The sequence below is a fragment of the Battus philenor genome, unplaced genomic scaffold (assembly GCF_028537555.1).
Source record: "Battus philenor isolate CCGP_79_NKW_IND1 unplaced genomic scaffold, ilBatPhil1.0.hap1 SCAF_27, whole genome shotgun sequence".
NCBI classification, from domain to species: Eukaryota; Metazoa; Arthropoda; class Insecta; order Lepidoptera; family Papilionidae; genus Battus; species Battus philenor.
The window spans coordinates 4,739,417-4,762,537 of record NW_027181690.1 but is presented as its reverse complement, the minus strand read 5'-3'; the positions used below and the strand labels follow the sequence as shown (position 1 = coordinate 4,762,537).

The 23,121-nt window shown below is 33.2% G+C and overlaps 2 protein-coding genes across 2 annotated transcripts in view; one reads left to right on the top strand and one right to left on the bottom strand.

Moving 5' to 3' along the window:
• Positions 1–13,672, bottom strand: part of Vps15 (vacuolar protein sorting 15) — a 29,821-nt gene extending 16,149 nt beyond the window's left edge. Inside the window, exons 1-9 of the mRNA XM_068768776.1 lie at positions 13,395–13,672; positions 11,668–11,848; positions 10,895–11,065; positions 9,642–9,830; positions 8,979–9,067; positions 7,337–7,546; positions 5,548–6,010; positions 3,415–3,607; positions 2,016–2,119 (exon numbers count right to left, since the gene is read on the bottom strand). Of these exons, the coding sequence (XP_068624877.1) occupies positions 2,016–2,119; positions 3,415–3,607; positions 5,548–6,010; positions 7,337–7,546; positions 8,979–9,067; positions 9,642–9,830; positions 10,895–11,065; positions 11,668–11,848; positions 13,395–13,486 (1,692 nt within the window). The 5' untranslated portion in view covers positions 13,487–13,672. The remainder of the gene's footprint in view (positions 1–2,015; positions 2,120–3,414; positions 3,608–5,547; positions 6,011–7,336; positions 7,547–8,978; positions 9,068–9,641; positions 9,831–10,894; positions 11,066–11,667; positions 11,849–13,394) is intronic.
• Positions 13,673–13,974: 302 nt separating this feature from the next.
• Positions 13,975–21,206, top strand: LOC137925460 (stromal membrane-associated protein 1). The gene is made up of 5 exons (XM_068768902.1): positions 13,975–14,169; positions 18,016–18,146; positions 18,603–18,781; positions 19,746–19,851; positions 20,167–21,206. Exons 1-5 carry the CDS (start codon positions 14,052–14,054, stop codon positions 20,875–20,877), a joined length of 1,245 nt encoding a protein of 414 aa, XP_068625003.1. The 5' UTR covers positions 13,975–14,051; the 3' UTR covers positions 20,878–21,206.
• Positions 21,207–23,121: the final 1,915 nt, after the last annotated feature.

Sequence of the window (23,121 nt, the reverse complement as noted above, 5' to 3'; positions counted from 1 at the left end):
AATGAGGCAACAAACCAAATTCCACGAGTTTCTAATGACTATATATAATATATATAATAATAACGAGAATAATATAATATATATAATATATATAATAATATATATAATATAATATATATAATATATATATAATAATAACGAGAATGCTAAGCGGGTATTATCGACGAGTGACAACAGCCTACGCCAAGGTCTCCTTGAGCCTAGTCACTCCACGAAGCGATCACCGAAGCTATCTATGAGCTTGGCGGCCTCGCAATCAGTAAAATAGTAGTATGAAGCGGGCCGAGACGAAGCTCTCCCAGGAATCCTTAGACTTCGCTACTTTAAAAGAGGTCATAAGCTAGGAGCACTACGCCCTGTCACTTCTAACCCAAAAAACCTGCAGATGCCACTTTGGATAGCAGTAACAGTCCGGTTCAAAAAAATCTTGTGGAACTTTATCATATACGCTTACACTAGAGGAGGGGACGAGAGGGTCGCAGAAAAAGCAAGATGTGACAAAAAGGGGGAGGTGTTTACAAGAGTGAAATTTCAGATTACTTATTTTATGAACGGCCCCTTGTCACGTGTCATGGTGAAATATAAATCTAGATTTGAGATAAGAGAAATTGAGACGATTGGTACTTTAAAAAATATATAATAGGTTGTCAAATATCTCCCTTCCGCTTTTTTGCTCTTTATTCAATGCTTTATAAAAAGTGTTACAGTGATCGGATTTAGTTCAAATATGCGCCGTTTTGTTCGATAATCTGTTTCCATCTAGACGGCAACTTCATAATACCTCCCTCGTAGAAGCCCCCCTCCTTATTTGCGAAGAATTCGGACAGCCACTTTTCACAAACCTCTTTTGAGTTCAACTTTACACCACCAAGGGCGTTCGCCATGGACAGGAACAGGTGGTAATCACTTGGCGCTATGTCCGGGCTATATGGTGGATATGATAAAACCTCCCATCCGAGCTCCCGTAGCTTCTGACGAGTCATCAACGAAGTGTGTGGTCTGGCGTTGTCCTGGTGGAACACTACACCCTTCCTGTTGGCCAATTCTGGACGCTTCTGGTCGATCGCCTGCTTCAAGCGGTCCAGTTGTTCGCAGTAGATGGTAGAATTAAGCGTCTGGCCATATGGGAGCAGCTCATAGTGGATGATTCCCTTCCAATCCCACCAAACACACAGCAAAACCTTCCTGGCCGTCAATCCCGGTTTGGCCACTGTTTGGGACGATTCACCGGCCTTCGACCACGACCGTTTTCGCTTGATATTGTCGTACGTGATCCATTTTTCGTCGCCAGTCACCATCCGCTTCAAGAATGGGTCGAGTTCGTTCCGTTTCAGCAGCATATCGCAGGCGTTGATTCGGTCCAGAAGGTTTTTTTACGTCAAATCATGCAGCACCCAAACATCAAGGTTTTTTTGTATCCAGCCTTCTGCAGATGGTTTAAAATGGTTTGGTGACTAACTCCCATCTCCTGGGCAATGTCACGAGATGCCACATGCCGGTCTAACTCGATGTAGTCCATGATTTGATCGGTAAATGTCGTCACAGGTCTTCCGCCGGCTGGCTTATCTATGGTGTCGTTTTCGCCGGCTCTGAATCGTCGAAACCATTCCTCCGCGGTTCGAAGTGATAGAGCACCATCCTCCAAAACACCATTAATCTCACGGAACGTTTCTCTAGCGGATTTGCCTTTAACGAAGGAAAACTTTAAAATAGCGCGAATTTCGGCCTTAGTGAACTCCATGTTTACACGTCTATAACTGTTGAACGCAATATCCAAACTAATCATGCATAGCGTCGTTTTGTAGGTTATGTCAAGACCTTTCAAATTATGTATAGTATTGCCAGATACGCGCTCTGTAGCGCTTTGTACATAGCCGCGAAATTCAAAAGACAAAAAGGCGGAAGGGAGATATTTGACAACCTATTATATTTTCACACAGGAGATTTTTTTCTGAAAGGAGAATAGTATCTCAGACGCAGGAACAACATAGGGCTAAATACAATCTAAAACTTACCATTTCATGCAGCGCCGACAATTCAGTCTCGTAATTTATATTGGCAGTTTCGACCATGTTCTGCGTCTGGTCCAAAAAGCGCACAGCACTCTCCGCCAACTTCGCTGTAGGATTATTACGATTGTTATAATGAAAAATTATATAATAGCGACAAATTAATGGACCTTTCATACATATTTAATTAATATCCTTCATAAATTTTGAACAAAATAACATAAGTCTGCATAGGTGTAAGTAACAACATAAATAAAACAAGTGTACATTTTTAAGTAACAACGTAAATATTATGATCATTTTCGTCATCGTTTCAGGCGTAAGATGTCCATTGCTGAACAAAAGCCATCCCCATAGATCTCGAATAGGAACGTTGGTAAGTGGCCTTTACCCAGCGTCTTTCAATGACATTAACAAGGTCGTCTGTCGACTTGTGGGTTCTATATTCTATGCTTGCCAGTCATTGGTCTTCACGCCAGAACTTAAAAGCTCCAGCGGCCACCTGTTAGGCACGTGTGGACTGCCCGCTGCCACTTCAAATGTAGTAGATATTTATAAAAAAATAATAATCAGAAACTGTCATACATAGCAATCAAAACATGTAACGTTCGCGGTGCGCGGTCCAAGCTAGACTGGCAAACTGGCCGAGTACGACAATGCACGGGAATTCCTCGCAACACGAATGACATACTTATACAATAACAAATAAATAAATGTTTATGATAAATTATATAGCCAATTAGTTCGAACAATATCATATCTAAATAATAAGAATACGTTTAAGAAAAAATAAAAAAAGAAGTTTTTTTTTTTAATTTTGACTAAATTGAAAGGAATTTGCTGTTTCCGCGGGTTTTCACTATTATACTACTTAGGTTAATACATCATCATGTCAGCCGATAAACGCTCACTTCAAGGCATAGGCCTCCCTCACAGACCGAAGTTGTTATTTTATTATAATTAAAATAAAACACTGTTATACGAAATAAGCTGAATGGCTCTTCTATGAGTGTATTAACAAATTTTATTATTAGATTCAACCAGTCTCCCGGCATATCGTATGGCACACAGTTTGTTGCGACTATCTTTATCCAAGCCGTGTCCTGTTTCAGCAGCATTCCTCATAGTGCATTGTCTCGTGTCAAACAAGGCAATTCCGATATTGCTCTTGGTTAAGGGGTGGCTCATTTCTGTGAACTATATAACACTAGCTTAATAATGATCTAATTATCTCATTTTCTCACATTATTGTCATCGGTGGCCAATTTAAATCAGTTTGGTTGGACTAAGTAACCTCGAGACACTCAGATTCCCAATTTCTGGTATTATAATGGTGAAGGCTTCGCTCGAAGCGTCAGTCGGAGCTAGTTAGTTATTTTAATAGCTACTAGCTAGAAGTACTAACCGATGTTGTTAGCGTAAGCAATGCGAACCGGCAAAGCGGGGTCCGCAGCCCTGGGCGCCAGCTCCGGTAAAATGTACTCCGGGAACACGTTGCAGCCCGTGGGGGGCAGCGTACGAACTTGCGAGAGGCACCGCGTCGCAGCCCACACGGCAGCTGAACGCACACGCGCTGTTCCGTCGTGAGACATGTGGATCTAAAAGCATTAATCACTGAAACCAGTTCTTGATATAGATTTTTGTTAATTATATTAGGGGCAGCATGGATAGGTCCCACTAGACGGACCGACGACATTGTCAAGGTCACGGGAAGTCCGGTCATCGTGGCGTGGCGATCTTTGGAGGAGGCATACGCCTTGTGATGAAGATGATGAAATGTCGGAGATATAACTTCAATCGTTTTAAAGAATCGGCTTTGTCATTTTTGGTGATTAAAACAGGATATCCAGGAGAGGATTTCTGAAGGTCCAATCGTATTAACAGTAAACATACCATTACGGGCACATGACCCATTTTGAACTTTTTCAGTGATAATGTAATGCGATGAGCAATGGATCAAACCATAAGATTTTTTGCGTTTGTTATTGAAATGGTCAATATACTATATTGTTTAACTATAATAAATTTAAGTTTTATTAAAATTATAAAATCGGGTCTTTTGACCCGTTACGGTAGTAATAGGTACCTAGTAAGTGTTGGTATGATTAGCTTTAAAATAGAATTGAATGTGACCCCTTATAATGGTATCCTGCAATTAAAGGTTACGAGAGTTTTATACTTATATTATATATTTTATATTTTACTTTGGGTCACTGAGCCAGCGAAGTAAGAAAGAGTTTTATACATCCATAACCCTGTTATCACGTTGAGTGCCACATCAGTCACATATGACTGACACCAAGCGTTCAATTTAGGCCATGTCAGTCACCGGTGACTGACACAACCTTTCGTCCAAATCTCGATAGCCGTCAGTTACTGTCAGTTTTAATCTTTTTAAATTAATGCGAACATTTTGTTATTAATGTTATTGAACATGTTTACAGATAACTTTAATGGATAATTTAATAAATTAAAAACAAAATTACAACAAGACTAAACTATTTGTTTGAATTCCTTGACAACATACCGTTGTATCGAATAAATTCTATATTGCTGCTATATCAGGCCTCGCGGCCAGACTATTATGTCGTTATAAAAGTACGTGGCACTCAACGTGTTAATCACACCTTTGACATATACAGCTATAGGTAATGTCCGTTTGTTCATCAGCTTATTACTTATAAGTTCGATAGGTTGCGAATGTGTTGGTAAAAAGAAGCGTGCGTTCAGTACCCGAGCATAGTAAAAAATAAACGCTCGCGTAAGGTAGGTGCAACATTTTTTACACTTAAGGTCGCCACAGTACTCCGCGCCCAGGTCGTTACAGTCGATAGTAATCTGGGAACTATACAGTTCTGCCACTACTGGCGCATCTTTGCTGATTTAAGTGGGTAATGCTTGAGGGATTATTTCTTTCCTCGTAGTGGTGGTTTAGAGTTGTGCAGTTGTTGATGCTGGTACCGCAAAGTTCGTCGCATACGCAGGCTTCAAATGGTCTGTGCAGACGTTGCCCGTCTTGCCTTGTATTGCGATTTTGAAGTATTTTTCACAGCTCGCAACCAGGACAGGCGGTTTTTCTATGGTCACTTACAATATCTTAAGGATATTATAGTAATAAAGCAACTCTTCTGCAAGCTTTAACCCTTTCGCTGCAGAGCGCCTAAAAACGAATTACTCTCTCAGCCATTTATCCATGATAGGAGCAAAATTGATGAATAATTGTATTTGATTATGTGATAAATATCTGCACAGAAAGAATATGCAGGTATCGCATTGGTAACAAACAAATTAATGACCCAGACATGCAATTATTGACAGGATAATGTTGAACTAATGTACGGCGCCAGAAGGCGCTGTTCGCTGAGAGAAAGCGTCTATAGCCGAGCGCCAAAAGGCGCTGTTCGCAGCGAAAGGGTTAATATTACTATTACATGTTTTTGTTTATTTAATTTATTAAATTAATTACATTATAATTCAGAGACATATCATGTGAGTGTATAACATTACAATTTCTCGATACTATTAAAAACATACTTACAATATACGGCAAAATCCGGTCCAAAATCGTCTCAGAGCTAGAATTTTCACAAAGCAGTTGTAGAATCTCTAGACAGTACAGTTTCGAGGTGCAATGGTGGAGGCCACGTATGCAAGAGGTCACCAGTGATGTTATCAAAATAAGACCCTCACTATCTGGACCCATGTCCGTCTTCTCAACAGCTTTGCTATCACTCTCCTCTTCAAAATCAGTTACATTAATGTTCATAACCTTAAATCCCTCCTTCATTAACACTTCTATATTATCTGTGTTACTTGACTCTGTTGTCTCTTCCACCAGGTCTTTATAATTTTTAGCATCGGAAGGTTGTGTGAAGATTTTTATAATATTCTTTATGTCCTGATGTATCCTTAGAATCTTTTCATCGGCCGGTAATATTGGTTGGGCGGAAAATATCAACATGTATGATTGTAAGAATGAATAGAAATACTCTGGAAATAACCTGAAATGATAGTTTACGCTATAGGAGGAATACTGTAAACACAATACTATATTTCATTAATTTAATATTAAAACTAATTGTACCCTGCGTTGCTACGCCATCAAGTAAAATAAATTTGACGGAAAGACATTACAAAAATATTTAATTTATTTTGAGTAATATTACTGATTTTGTTTATTTTGAGAGTTAGTCATACCAATTCAGAAACCTTCGTGAGCCTACAACAATTTAGGAAAAGATCAGCACATGATCGAATGTATAGTTTACAATTCTATGAAGGACATACAGACAAACATTGATTTGTATATTTAAAGATGTTTTGGAAACAGCCAGAAAATAACTGAGGTAGATAACAAGATAATGTATAAAAAATCCAATGAAGTTTCCACTAATAAATGAAACAGGTATTAAAAGTGAACAGTAATATCAAGCTTTTTCAAACATTTTTATGTTACGTACAGTTAAATTAATTGCCATAACAAAATAAGACGCTTTTAATTAAAAATCAATATTAATAAAATAATAAAAAATAAAGAATTTATTTTTCAGCAACAGACGATAATTATCTAGTGAAATTACTGGTTCAAGAGAACTTTTTATCACATTGAAACATAAAAGTTTTTTATATTATATTTCGAACAGAGTTAAATAAAATTAAATAAGAAAACTGATTTTCCGTCAATATTGGGAAGGAAATATAAAGATTGATTTACATAGAGCTACTTTTTAAAAGATGCGCAAGTAGCTCCTTATCACATAATCTAAAATTTTTTTGCTGTCTGATATACGGTTGTCTGTGAGAAAAAAGATACCATTTTCTATATAATAACATTTTTCCTCGTTGTTTTGTTGTAATCAATGACGTACACATTTTGTTCTACAACCTCTAAAATGAGTTTTAATCACAGTGTAAACAGAAATCAGACCAAAATAATGTCAAATCATAGAGAAAACAAGAATAATCAACATTAGTTAGCAAGGGATTCCGTCTGCACCTTTTTAACATTGCCGTGTAAACACATCCTTAGCTCGGTGTTACTAACCAATGAGATAAGTTATACTTTCACATTTTAAATTTAAGCTGAAATTGTATTTATATCTAATGTATTAGACTATACAATAATGTGCCAAAATCATGAAGGTTACTTGATAATGCTTTGTCGCCATATTTACTCATAGTAAATGATCAATAAAAGCAAAACATCAGTCAATACATTAAAAATTTAAAAATATTTTCGATTTTATATCAGCCCATATTGTGGGAGGTTAGCATAACTTTATTTGATTAAACCATAAACAATTGTTAACAGTCAAAACAAAACATACTTGCCCCTGGCTTCATCCAAATATATTTCAGCACTCCGTCGGTCACGTGGATTTCTTTCAGTCATAGAGTGCAACAGATCTCTCAACCCTGGCTCACTGCCCTCAGGCAGAGTCATTGTGGACGGTCGATCTTCACCATTACGATACGCGAGCAATCCTGGCAAATCCAAAGCTGGTGTACCATCATTCCACAGTTCAAATAACGCACATCTGTAAACATTATTTCAGTATTAAGGTCAAGAATGCCTTTATTATAATAGTTTTTAGTAAATTAACAAATGATTCTACACAGTTTCTTCAGATTCTTTTTTATAGAATCAATATTCTGAACTTAACAGAAGTCTACATATAAATAAATATTTAAATTTACAATATATCAATGTTTTGAATTTACAAAAGTTCTTCGCAAAGCTTTTTCGAAAGAATAAATATTAGTTATATTGTTAACAGCAACTAATAAGCAGGGATTAGGTCATCTCGTATCAGAACGTGTATTAGTAAATTATGTAACTAGTTGCGCCCAGGCTTCCGAATGACACCTCAAGATCAGATACGGCAGAGGTTTATTGAAAACATTTTCAGCACTGGTATCTTAAATCCCAAGAAAATAACTTATATATAAATATAAAGAATTAAAAAATCTTTGCGTTTTGTAAATAAATTAAGATAGTATAATATTATTTAATTACATATTTGAATTTACCAGCAGCAAATACAAAAAAATTTTTATCAAACAAAACGTATCTTAAAACCAATGATTATAAAAACCACCGTTGTCAAATAGATACGACTATAATACAAATCTGTATTTAAAAAAGTAAAATGTGAAGTTAATTCAAAATTCTATACGAATATAATTTATAATCATAATTAAACGCTGTATGACAAGGAATAAAATACATGAGTTAAATTAAATCAACTGAAAATCATTAACAATTATTTAATAATTGTTGTAATTATTACTTATTATTTTAGTATGTTGAAACCACTAGTTTTAGAGAACATGGTCATTTAGCCCTGATAGAGGCTTTTCAAATGTATAATGCAAAGGAAATCTAAGAATTTTTGCAGCAAAAATAGACGTAGTTGGATATAGAGAATATAGGTATAACTTATTTATCTATTTATTTAGGTGTCAGTATCAGTATCAGAAATACACATAAGATAAAACATTAAAAGTAGCCGTATAATGGTTCTGTTGAGTTACTTTAGAGGTTTAAAATTTACTATTTACAACATATATAAAAATATATTAAATATGAAGAAAAATGTGATCGAATGGAAATCGATATGAAGAAACATCTAGTTTACGACTTTAGACACCAAAAAATCTCTTAAAGTGAAAAAGTTTCCTAGAGCGCGCAATATTCTTGAAGGAAAGTACTTAAAAAATACATGATTAAAAATTTGTTATGGATACAATGTATTACTAAGACAGTTTCTAAAGACTGTGAGAGCCAAGGTTATCGATTGCAGGCAATCGTTCAAGTGTTCTGTTATCCCGATAATGGGGCCCATGCTGGATAGCTTCCATGAGGCGTCAAGGTAAATTCTACGGAACCTACAAATAAACTCGAAAAGTTTCCCACAAGATTTGGGCATTTAGTATTTATACATATATAAATATTTATAAAAAAATTACCCAGCTGAAAATATATCCATGGTAGGCACCAATTCACCAACTTTGCAAGGGGACTCGCTCAGTAACAAGCCACCGGTTTTATCATCACCCTGTGAATTACAAATTTTGATTGTGTATATAAAAAAAAAAAACATGGAAAAAATAATAAGCTCGAATGAATATACACAGTTCACGGACTCTTCCGCTCCGTGAACTCATATCAGACGAAGCTGTAAAAGCCTTAGGGCTAACAGCAAAAACCTCTTCATAACAGTACTGTACAGAATATACATACTTCTACTTCAGACTTCGTATTGTTAATACCCCAAAACTTACACACAAACGCGCGCACGCGCGCGCATGTACACGCACACATGCACACGCGCGCGCACACACACACACACACAGTTATATATATTTTATTTATCACAAATTAATATTTGTTATAAGAAATACATAGGTGTAGAATCTATAAGGAAATCAACAAGTAAATGAACTTCTTTATCATTAAAGTGTAAATGTTTAATTTAAAATCTAATGTTATCTATTCAACAAATTATGTATTACATCTCTTATTGAGAAGTAGTTGTTTAATGCCTCAGACCTGAGAAGAACAGGCTAAAAGTCTGCATAAATATGGTTGGTTAATATGTATAATAATATACTATAAAAAAAAACACTTACAGAAGGCCTGTAAGCAGGATCTGGCGCTCTGACGAACCTCTCAGGCGCTACATAACACAGCCGCCGGCGGGAAGTATCAAAGAAGTAACTGAAGTCGGCTGGGTTGTCATCTGGCAAGAAAGTAGGCTTGAACGAAGCTATATCGGTCAGCAGCACCCATAGCCATGATGTCACCATTATATTTTCAAGCTGTGAAAGACGTAGTTTCACTTATCAACTAAAAACTTTTATAATTCATTGCGTTATTCCAGTGTTGCAAGTATATTAGAACAGTGGTAACCGAGCGATAGAGAGTTGAGATTAAATAATAAATAATACATTATACGGGATTGGTACTGTTCACAAACAAGTTTGCAGAAGATAGATGCAGTATCATCTACGTACCATAATACTAAACTGTGATCGCCAACCTGCATGCCAAGTATGGCGATTATGGTATATTCCCCCTTAAATATCTTAAGGGGAGGTATAGACATCAAGGCATAGGCCTTGCAGTGGGCATCTATCGGCTGAAACGACGCAGTATGTTTGAGGTCACTCAAAAAGCAAAGGGTTATACTCTTATAAAGAAGATATCCGCAGAAGAACCAAAGTCACCTGCTTAACTTGAAAAGTTGCTCGTCTTAAGTGGCAGTGGGCGGAGCATATAGCTTGCGCAACTGACAGCTGTTGCGTCCGAAATGTTCTCGAGTGGTGACCACCAGCTGGTAGACGAAGCGTGGGTATGCCCTCCAATAACTACTCAGCTAATAAGATGATGGTGAAATATATTTTATAGAGGTACTATCCACCAATTACCAATCCACACTTAGCTTACTTTTGTAACTTGGAATTCATTGTAGTGTAAAGTTTGTAAGCCTTTATAGGTTCACATTTATTATCATTAAAGTAGTAAGTAAAGTAGTAACAATATCAGATTGATAACATACTAACACGTAATAGTTAATAAAACTTTATATCAAATATTATAGTTTAGCTACAGAACTTGAACCTTCATATTTTATGGTCAAATTACTAAACCACGAGTCTCAATCGACGCCATATTTCAAGCAAAGAGAAAATAATCATTTGCTGACAGAATGGACTTCGAGCTATGGCAAAGTACAACTGGTCTTGTAAGTCCTGGCGTTCCATATGGAATAGTCACGTGGTTTACACTCGTCTGTTATTTTATTTCAGTACAGAGAAGCTGAAAGGTTTTCTGTACCTAAACTGTAAAAAAACAATTATTAACACATATGTCATATACTAACCTTTATGTCACCATGACATATACCAAGTTTGTGCATCCTATGCAATGCATACAGCACTTGGAATGTAATCCATTTCTTCTCAAGTACAGTCAGAAACGGCCGAGTCGACATGCGATCATATACGCTACATTTGCAGTATTCTCGCATTAAAAGCCCTGCTTTATCCGTTAGCTGAAAATATTTAAATGTTTTTGATTATAGAATCACAATACGTACATATGTACGTAACATATATTACTTATAATAAATAAGGTATGTTATATATTATAAATATTTTACAATAATAAATAAAAATATGAAACTGATTTGGATCACACTTGCCTCGGAAAGAATACAGAAACAGAGTATACTGAATATGGAAAATGAAAGTTTTTACAATTACCAGATTCTTCTTCTTAAAATATTATCTGTCTGCATTGATATGTGAGATTAAGTCAACATTTTAGTTCCCGATTATAAAAATCAGATAACTTTTTGTGGACCCACTCTTACAAATTATCTTATTGTATCGCACATTGGAGTCCACAAGAACCACTTTAAGTACTAAGGATATACAGAAAATGAAATGAAAATGAATAAAGTGATATATTAGACTCATCATTGTTAGAACCACATTGGGCCTATGTTGTGAAATATGGTCCATGCCATCTATCGGAAATAGTATAAATCTATCAAGTCCTTCCACATCCTCCATCTCCTTCCATCTTTCCTCTTTTAGACGCAACTTCACAATATTTTAACTAGAATGTAACAAATTGTTAAAATGCACTTACAATTACACGCTGGAATGGTAAACAGTTGAAGGCAGATGCCAGCTGTTCTTTTATTTTTAATATTCGTTCCTTGTGTTCAGCAAGTGGCAGTGACGGGTCATGTACTGCAAATACTTTTACCACTATTAAACCCTCCCTGGATCTGGCTCTTGCAACCTTCAGGAACCTTGTGGAGCCTAAACTGTAAAATTAAATTTTTCAACAAAAATGACATAATTGCAGTGATAGTCAAAATTCCTAGAATAATCTAACTTCATGGAGCACCTTATTTAAGTTGGCAAACATTCAGGAATCAGGCAATGTAAAACATTTGTATTTTTAAATTTGTGGTTGAATTTACAGTCCAGCATAGAAACTGTTTACATTGACTACTGTATTTTATACAAGGAGTGATAAAAAAAATATGGCAAATGAGTTTTTATATCAGAAACTGCTGTATCTACAACTGTTTGAATGAAAATGTTTGATAGTAGATAGTCTTTAGCAAATTTGAATAAGTTGCAACTTCTTTATCAGCTTCCACAGCTATAAAAGTGAGATCATTTGTTCTGTTTGTCAAGCATCATGAGTTGTGAAGTGTTTTGAATTTTAAATTTTTATTTTGTGATAGGTTGCAGAAAAGTACCAAAGAAGCTCATGAAATGTAAAAATTAGTGTAGGGTGATAATGTGGTGACTTTAAAGACAGACTGTGAATCAAAAGAGCAAATATATCGGTTAAGGATGTGCAAAGGTAGAATTAGATTGGTAGACAAAGGTAGAGATAGATTTTTTTACCTCAAAAACCAATGAAAACATGTAAGGAGTATATGTATGTAGCATATGTAGCAAAAATGGTTCAATTTAGCAGGCAATTGACAATTCAAGAGCTTGTCAAGGTACTAAACATTTGGTATGGGTTTGATGCAAAGTATTTCAATCAACAAAGATCAATGGTTTTCTCTTCCATCACAACAATGCAGCATGGCACATATAGCTACTGATTTGTGGGTTATTGGCAATAAAATATACAACTGTCTGTTCCGTCACACCTTACTCTCCAGATTTAGCACCATGTGATTTCTATCTCTTCCCAAAAATAAAAACCATACAGAAAGTAACCATTTTGACACAAATCCCTACATTAAAAGAGTACATTGCTGGTTAAGGAAAGTCTTGTCTGGTCTCAGCAGGTTGGTTTCCACAATCAATTGACACTAGACTTATTTTGCAACAGGTAGCTAAACACTTTGAAGATTAATTTGAATTTTAAGTAAAATTAATATTTTGTTCGTGATAAAATTTATCACCATATATTTATCATACTTCATATTAGGCGAGGTTAATTACAATTATAAATCAATAAATAACATAACTTTTTTAAGAGAATATTATAACACTACAACTATAAAGCTAAGAAACCTTAATATCCTAGAACCAAAATTATAATCAGTACTAAGCCTACTTCATTTGTCCATCTTCTCAGTGGATTCTTGTACAATTGTGAGAATAAAAGGAACCAAGGTAAAGACGTAATTAATAACGTAACATTTCATCTAGATAAGAAGACCTAGAACCATAAAAAATCATGAATCTAGAACCGTAAAAAATGAAGGAATCAAAATCAAAAAATGGAAAATGTTTCCAGATATTTTTAAACTTACTACTACTAAATCAGTATACTAATCATTTTTAAAAAGTAATTACGTTTTATAATTTCCGTAAATAAAAAATATGTACTAAACTTACCTTTGATCAAAAGATAGATCAGCATGATCACTAAGATAATGCTCTACAGGGTAAATCTGGGACGGAGCTACACCGACTAATTGATTCCCCATTGTCTTTAATAATCTAATAATTTTATTACGTCCTTAAGTTCAAATATGATTGTTTTCTCATTAATAAATATTAGTGAAGTATGAAAGTTATGTAAAATAAATAGAAAGATGTATACATTGGTAACTGTTTTAAAACTATGATACTTAATCGCATTAACTACAAATTAACATGTTGCAAAACAACGGAATTGCATTGTGCACTTTTTATTTTGATAAATCGCTTGACAATGCAATGTTATTACCGAAAGTGACAGTGACATCTAACAAACATCACTTTATAGGAAAAATTACAGATTCTCTAGTTGACAAAATAATGCTTTTATTTTTCCAAAATTTTATAAAGTAGTCTTAATTAATAATTTGACATCAAGACAAGATTGACCATCAACTACGAATTAAATTAAGTACATTGTTTTCTTAAATTATCATAGATTACTCACAGACACCTCATCACTGAAATCGGCTGTCACTTTCGCTCTACGGTCAGAGTTTCTTGTCTTCAATAAATAAGTCAGCATATCATATCCACCCATTATTTTGTATTATCGTTAAATAAATAACTGAAATGACTTCCAAAAGTGAAAAAGATAGAGCTAAACTGATTCAAGATCGATGTCAGACTATTTTATTGCACATGCTGAAAGATGAAGATAACAAATACTGTGTTGATTGTGACGCCAAAGGTGAGTAAATTTTTCTTATTTTATGTGTTGACTGACCTAGGAACTCAATCAGAAAGGCATAATGCAATATTAGATGAAAAGGTATTAAACTTCATTTCTTTTAAAATGTATGTACGTCTTAGATCATTGCTAACAATGTATTGATTCACGTATATAGAAAATTCCTGTCCTGTTATCCTATACGATTTATTTTAAGCCTATCTTGAAGACATATAGTTTATTGGGTATTCTAAATATAACTTGCGTTTATGAAATCCTTATATTAATTATGTTGCATGATTATATTGTGTTCCTTTCTTTTTATCTTTATATTTTTAAAGTTCTCATTTTTTTCCCGGAATGTAGTTAATAAATTACTAAGAGTAAACATGTAGTTCCTGGTCGTACACATTTTTGATAGAAGGTGATAGATGTAGAATTTTGTAGAGTAGGCATCAATAATTGTAAAGAAATGTAAAGATGGGATTACATGCAGCTACGTTTTTTAAAAGAGAGCTTGTGAGAGATTTTTTTTACTATCATTGCCTCAATTTTAATCCCTTTTAGCTGAATTTTCAAATGGACTAGCTATTGTTGTCTGAAAAAACATCAACACTAATAAATACAATATTTTACAATTGAAACAACTTACATAATTTTTGTAGGCAGTGAGTAATGTACAATTATATAATTATAACATAGAACCTTTCAGTATAATATTACATTACTGTTATTTATGGCCTCAATTAATAATTAATGTAAAAACTTCAATAAAACATATAGAAAAAATGAAATATAGTATTATTTTTTAAATTTTAGAATATGCTAGTCTGTTCTATAATGTATTAGATGAATAGAGATTTCTTGAATTACTTTCTTTTACAATATTAATCCTATTGGAAATCTGAAAAATCTTCACCGTATGAGAAATGTGGATTTTCAGGACTGATGCTTTCAACTCAACAACTGCCCTTGGAATCTATTTAATAACCTTGCAAATGCAAACCACAGAAATTGTATAATTTTCTATTAAAAACCTACAAGATTATAGGAAACTTGTTAAAAATATGAATGAAATTATAAAATTTGTCTTAATAGTGTGACCAAAGAAGATTAATTTATACACATATTTTTGAATAGATTGAAAGCATCATATTGTATTGATGTTTCATATCAAGTCCATTTATTATGACACCAAATGACTGCTTTGTGGCTTCATTGCGAAAACTAGTCCATAGAAAAAACACAAAACAATATCATTCATTATGTTGGATGCTCTGTTATAGGAAGGCCCTTATTATTTGCCATGCCATAATTAAATTGCTCATTTGCTGTCAATTAACATATGGTATACCCTATCAAAAAATAAACGGTTTCATAAATAATAATGTATTAAGTAAGAAAAAGCATTTTCAAAATTTGGATTACCATTAGAGGGACTGGTAAGTAATGTCGTTTCTGTTGACATATTTTACAACAAAACTAATTAATTCTTACTGCTCCGGCATTTAAAATTTGTGTACTAAATGGGAAAAGATTGTTGACAACGAAGGTGAATAAATTGTCGATTAGAAATAAAAACTTGTTAAAATGTAATCGTGTGAATTTAACAGAAAGCGACATTGCTATCCGGTCACCCTAATATATATTATTTAATTTTGCTATCTGGCTCTGCAGATGTTGTACTTTCAGAAGTTATTGGTCTTTATTAGAAAAAAATAAATTAATATAGCATTTCAAAGTGATTACTTTATACAATTTGATTACAAAGCTAATATACTTATAACCAATCACCTGTATATTTTAATATGAAAAAGATGTTGATTGAATTTTGCCATTTAATTTTCAATGTAATCACCTGCCTAACCTGCTATCACCTATTATTTTGATTAACATTAAGTTACAGTACTAATTATAGATAACATGAGCATAAAAGATATGACTTTAGATAAGAATTTTCATATCTCTTTTGTGTTTTTGTTAAGTTATAATTTAAGTTATGTCTAAACAGCACCCTCATTACAAGTATAGAGAGTTTAAGTAAATTTTATTTTGAACAAGAAATATTAGATTAAATTCCCTTTAGTATTTAAAAATGGTGGATATGAATTTGGGCCTCTATTTGTAAGAAAAATAGAGACACAAGGATAAATTTGTAGTACAAATTCATCACAAGTTAGCTAACAACTACTCCATGGAGATTTTATTCTTCAATCACACCTTTGTTAGAGTGGGATCATAATTCACTAATTAATAACTGCACCTTATATATAACTTTTTCAATTTGCTGTACTTATGGAGACTTATAAAGACATTTAAAGTGTATGGAATTTTGAATGGAATTTTTTTATTACACTAATCAATGATAGATACATTAGGGTATTCAAATCTCTTTTCAAATAGTTTATATCCTTGTTTCTTATAATTATACTAATATCAGGAAAAACTTAAAAGAGAATATAGGTTGTAATCAATGAAAGCCATAGGTGTAATGGATGGTAAGTAGTCTGTTTTAAACTTTTAATTATGTGATTATTGAGTGCTTTAAAAAAATTTTAATTTGTAAGAAAATTGCTCAGGAAACAGGTAATCGCTATATTCCGAACAGATACTATTAGGTGCATCAAGGTCTCCAAAACCTAATTGCTTACTTGTATCATTATTAACAACAGGCCTTAATTAAAACAGTTAAGTAATTATTATAATGCGAAAATCCTAATATTTTTCTGCTAATGGTAATGATTATATTAAGAACCATATTCAGCGTTGTACACATAGGACCCAATTCTATATATTGTTTAAATTATTATTTGATATTGCAGCATTTATATATTATTTATATTACATAAATGCCAAAATTGTTTTCGGTATAATATAAAATGAATGATGCAAATGCTATGGTAACTGGGAATGGTGGGGCTTAAGAATAAAAAATACTTATATTTTCATATTTTAATAGGTAGCTTTGTGACGAAAAAACTTATCGGCTCAATAAATTACCTTTGCTGTTTATATTTGACCTCAGTATTGTTGCGCACTAGTTTTTTGCATTAAAAAAGCGGCATAGTTTTTGTACAAGTTAATCTGAAATACATAGGCATACTATGATTACTGGGTAGAAATAGTGAGCTGTTTATAGACAATAAGTTATTAATAACAAAATGTTGAATTCACAAATACTTATAGATGGCAACAGCCAAAGAAGACATCAGTTCATTGGCTAAGTCCTACCAACTTCAGCTTTCTAACCATCCGCACCAGTTAACTATCCGAATTCTTATATCGGAAAATCAGTCCAAACATCTGAGGTATGACATCCTGAAGCTGTATAAATGGATGTAACTCTGTGTGAAACAGCAGTGGCTTCGCTGAAAGCCACTGCTGTTATATATTGATCATTCTGAAACTATTGGATTGCAACCGGCCAATAACTTCCGGAAGTACAAAGTCTACAGAGACAATTAGTTAACAATAGTTAATTTTAATATGTGATAATCCAAATTTCAAAAATACTTTTTTATCCACATTATTATTACATTATTTATTCTTTCTTAAAACAATGTTTATTGGATAAGGTGTGCCATACTTTAATTCCTATACCATACTTTAAATTCAAGTTTTACATTCACTTGTTTAAAGCTTTTACACCTCTATACAATAATGTGTCTTCAAATAAAACATTTCAGATTGGAATCTTCAAGAATTAAGCACTTTAAATAGTAGGAAAAGCTTTTTTCCAAGTTTGTGTTGTTCTTGTTATCATTAATTTTTGGTTCGTACATGTTTATAGGACATAGATTTCTTATTTTGATAAATCAAATAGATTTTCTGACAAACTGAAACAATTTTTTTTTTTCATTTTTTCAGGACCTCGATGGGCGTCATGGAATCTCGGCATTTTTCTTTGCATTCGATGTGCGGGCATTCACCGAAACCTAGGTGTTCATATCTCAAAAGTGAAAAGTGTTAACCTTGACACATGGACAACAGAGCAAGTGGTAAGAGGTATTTTTTAAATTAAGCATTTATTAGAAACATTGTTTTAAACCAACCTTGGTTTTATAATGGTTTACATCTAATTATTTCAATTTATGTTGTCTTATCTAATTTGCCAATTATAATCTGTAACCTTTCCTTGAATATTAAATAAGTAAATAATCATGTATAAAAATATAACAGAACTCAACAGTAATAATTTATTTTTGTGCTTAACTTTTTGTGCATTATCATTTATTTTCGGAGACATGGAATGACTGCTTGCTAATTGACAGTAAACATTACGAGTAAAGCAATCAGGACATCATATTTACATAGTAAATAAATAAATTAAAATTTTTTTGGATTTTTTTTTGCGTACTGAAATAGCTGAGTTGTAATAAACTTTAACTTCTTAGACACAATACCATTAAATGCAACATGTCTTAATTTATTGACATTTAAATATGGTCTTTTAGGTCTCTCTACAGCAAATGGGAAATTCTCGCGCACGCGCCGTTTACGAAGCTAACCTCCCAGACTCCTTCCGTCGGCCGCAGAACGACACCTCCCTGGAGGCTTTTATACGAGCCAAGTATGAACAGAAGAAGTACATAGCCAAGGAATGGGTTCCAATGGCAATACCCAAAGTCAACTGGTATGTAATTGTATTTTTGACTACGCTCTAGTCTTATCCGGTCTTAAAGGACTGATTTCCGCAACCAGGTTTCCGTTTCACTTTACTTTAGTTTAGCCAACCCAACTCCTCAAAAAATCCCAACAAACCCTTGATGTTTCCGGTGGTATTGAAGAGGCCCTCTTTAAGATGGGTGGCCCTGTAGAATACTACCCTGTAGTGAGCAGCAGTTTCCTCCCAGAGCAAGGTTTCAGAAAGCTAGCAGTTTATTGAAGGCATTGCTTGATGGCATTCTCCATGGTTTGTCCATTGTTAAATGTGGTGAAAACCTTCCTTATGGAGGAGTTTAGGGATTAGGGAGGAAAGTCGTCTCTTTTTACATGTGCCATACACATGTATGCCTATACATATACCTTAAAATAGCGGCCGAAAGCCAGTGGACTAAGGTCGACAGAGGCCCACTAAAGGCGTTATAATGAAAGCCTATGACCAACAGTTGATGAATATAAGTTACTTATGAATAAAGGTGGTGTAGTCTGTGATTATACAGACCTAATGAGAGAAATCATCTTTGGTCCCAAGTTTATGGAATCTTTTGTGATGTTTATGTGATTTTATTTTGTTAAATCTTAAATTGCACTGCAGAGAGCAAGGTATTACAATTACCATATTGTGAATATATTATGATTAGTTTGTTCATATGATTTATCATCATAGTTTACTTATTTTAAGACTGTTTTAAAATGCTTAGCAATTAACTTGTTAGACATTCTTCAATACTCTTTTAGTAACAATCTGGATATACAATTTAGATTGCTGATTTTAACTTATGGTTATTAAGAAATCGCTTTTAAAACTTCCAAAGAACCAATATCACTAACTTTTGTGTCTTTTAATGAAAAATCGTACATATCAAGTATATCATTTCCTTTCTTCATAATAATTTTTATCGCGACTCAAATATATATTAAAATTGTTATTACAGGGACAAAGAAATAGATGAAGAATTGGAAAGGCAGAAAAGAAAAAAGAGGTCTACTACAACGTTGGGACCATTGCCGGCGCCAACTGGCGGTGACAAGAAATATAATGTAAGAATTTATTTTACTATGTGTATGTAATGGTTATTATTTGATTACGCTGGTTATTAAAAATAACAGATTGTTTTCGTTATTTTGCAGATGACTTACTCATAAAATAGAAATAACTATCTTTTTTATCATACATATAAAAATCTAAGACAATAATACTCAGGACTGCAAAAACAAAACAATCACATTGCGTCACTGCATTTAAATGCTGTTTTTATGTTTTAATTTCTGTTTATCTGTGTAATATAGATATTATTCATAACAAATCTGATATACATGGATGAATCAATTTCATAATTATCTATTTTTTTTTAGAAATCAGACGTTATACCAAGTTTACCTAAGCCGAAATCATCAGTCAGTCCAAAACTAGGAAGAAGCACACCTACCACCAGCCAAACAGACACCAGCAAGACTTCCAACGGCTCTGCAGATCTCCTCGGTTTAGACACGGGAAAATCTGAAGTGAAAGCAAACACAAGTGATGACATTTTCTCTAGCTTCTTCTCAGCACCCCAAGAGAAACCAGTTGAACCTCCAAAGCCTGAACCGAAATCTGACCTAAAAGCTGAAGAAGAGAATTTCTTTAAACAAGCGGCTCCAACAGAAAAAGAAAAATCTAAGCTAACAAAAGATAGCATACTAGCATTGTATAGTCAAACACCATCTACTAATTTAGTGAATCAATTTAGTTCGGTCCCTTCTGTACAGCCCCAATCATTTCCCTTTGCAACTACTTACCAGCCACCAATGTACAACAGCATGCCCATGCAAAACGGTATGCAGCAATTCAATCAGTTCCAGCCTATGAACAGCCAATTCCAGCAGTTTGGATCTCAAATGCCTCAACAGATGCAGCCACAGTCACTGTTTCCGCAGAACAATCAACAGTTCTTTAGTAATCAACCTGTACAACAACCGCAACAATTAACCCAGCAGTTTGGCAGCTTAAACTTAGGGCAAAATTTTCCCAATGCATTTGGCCCGCCAAACACAAATGTTGCCAGTAACTCAACATGGCAATGAGCCCATAATTATCAGTATGTTATGGAAACCAATCTTTGTTTTTTTTAATTCACGCATTGGTATTAATGTTGCATATTGGATTATCAATTATAAATATATTTTTTTGTGAATCAAACTTAAGATCGTGCTCACTTTCGTGTAGTAATTTTTACAATGGTGTGATTTTCAATTTAACAAGGGTAATTATCATCTAGTTATACCATTGACAATAAAAATAAAATTGCACTACAGTCAGTGCTTTATCACAAAAACATAAACAAAAAATAATAAGCCATAAACAATAAATATTTTTGTGACTGTCACTGGCATGTGGAAGAGAAAAGATTTTTTTTTATTAGAATACATGTACTGCTTGTATTTTATTTTTAAACTATTTTTTTACACAACATAGTAATTATTGCACTTAACTTTAGCTACATGGTATTTGTTCATAGGTTTAATAGATTGCTTAACTAAATATGTTATTAGATATTTTTTTATTTTAATTGCTAGCTTTGTTTTATTCATTGTCTTACTTAAAATGAATTATCTGTTAGTGTTCAATATAGTTTAGTGGTGCCTTTAAACCTCGGTGCAAATTATCGTTAATTTTCATACTGTATTTCTTTAAATATTTTGCAATTTAGTATGAGGATTACAAGTATAATTTTAATCCTGCCATGTTATATTTAGTTCTCCATCAATTTTATGTTTTCAGTTTAAAATTTATATTTTATATTTGCAATGAAGTATTATTTTTTTGAAATTTATTTATTTTTTTACACATGTTTCAAAATAATATATTTTGTCGCCTGTAAACTTTTTTAGGAGTTTTTTCATTTGGTTGTTCGAGACTGATTTTCCATGTTGTTTTAAACAAGTTGTATGTAAAAGACCAATCAGTAACAATTATTTGTTATTCACAATGTTTAACACTTTTGATCAAGGTTATTTCAATCAATTTAATCGAAAATCTTTTAAAAAAATCGTAACCACAAATTTATTAGTAAAGTGTATATGCGCCAGATAGAATTAATATTATTATAAAAAAAACTTTAACATGCATTTTTGTAAACAATTGTGGGCATCAACAATCTAAAAAAATGTATCATGGCTCTTTTTTTGATCCGTGCGTAAGAAATATTTTTTAATAGTTAAAAATTGTTACTATCTGCTTCACTCATTTCTGGACTTCATTAAACTTCAATTCTTTTCAAGCCATGGAACATCCAGGGCATTAATTTATGGTTCTCTAAACTACATTTGTTTCAATTACAGGATAATATAGATCAATCCAAATCATGCTAAGCTGCAAAGGAAATCTTAATTATCAAAGAATATCTCTGCGTTGTGCCAACAACAGATGTCATGCCCACATGTTAACAACCGTTAGCTCATTATTACTAATCAATAACAAGTGCATTTTCTAGTATAATATTTCAATAGAATTATATGTCTGGCGAATACAGTACAAGTTTAGATCATCTTTGAGTTTATTAATTACAAATTAAAAAAAAAAACTTGAAATTTCAGGCCCCCAAGAGTTTGCATTTAAATTGTTATACAGGTTTACTTTTCTGAAGATTCCTTAAATACGTCATTAAGCTAACAAATTATGTCATTATTGGAATATTATTTACTGAAATAAAAAAGTACATATATTTTTCAAAACATTTAATTAGAGAGATATGATTAACTCTAGTTCTACACTCTCATATTATTGTTTCAAAAAAACTCGTAACTTTTTTCATAATTTCACAGGTTTTTCTGTGGAAGTTAATGAATTCTGTTTTATTAAACAAAAAACTACACGAAAAATCGGGGACCCAAATATTATAATATCTCTGTATCATTTACTGTACTATCTGATAGAAATTGAATTGTTGTCAAAATAGTACTACAAATTGTGACTGATTTATAAGCATTAGAGTGTATAGATTTATTATTTAACGTCATGAATATTTCACGTTTGATGTATTAAGTTAATCAATAGATGTGATTCATTGATTGTTTAGCAGTTAACAATGTAATATATTTGCACTTAACGACTCCCGACGAGGACGGTCAGTTATATTGGCTAGGCTCGCTACGGAAGAGTGTATTTTCGTTTACAAATAAACATTTTGCCCATAGTAACAAGTTGAGTTTTATTCAGTGATTATACTTACAAAACGATATTTAGGACCTGATGTCGTAAGCTAAAAGCGTAAAAAATGATGAAAAACAGACCTGAAATAACCACGAACAGCTGTCTGTTGTAATAGT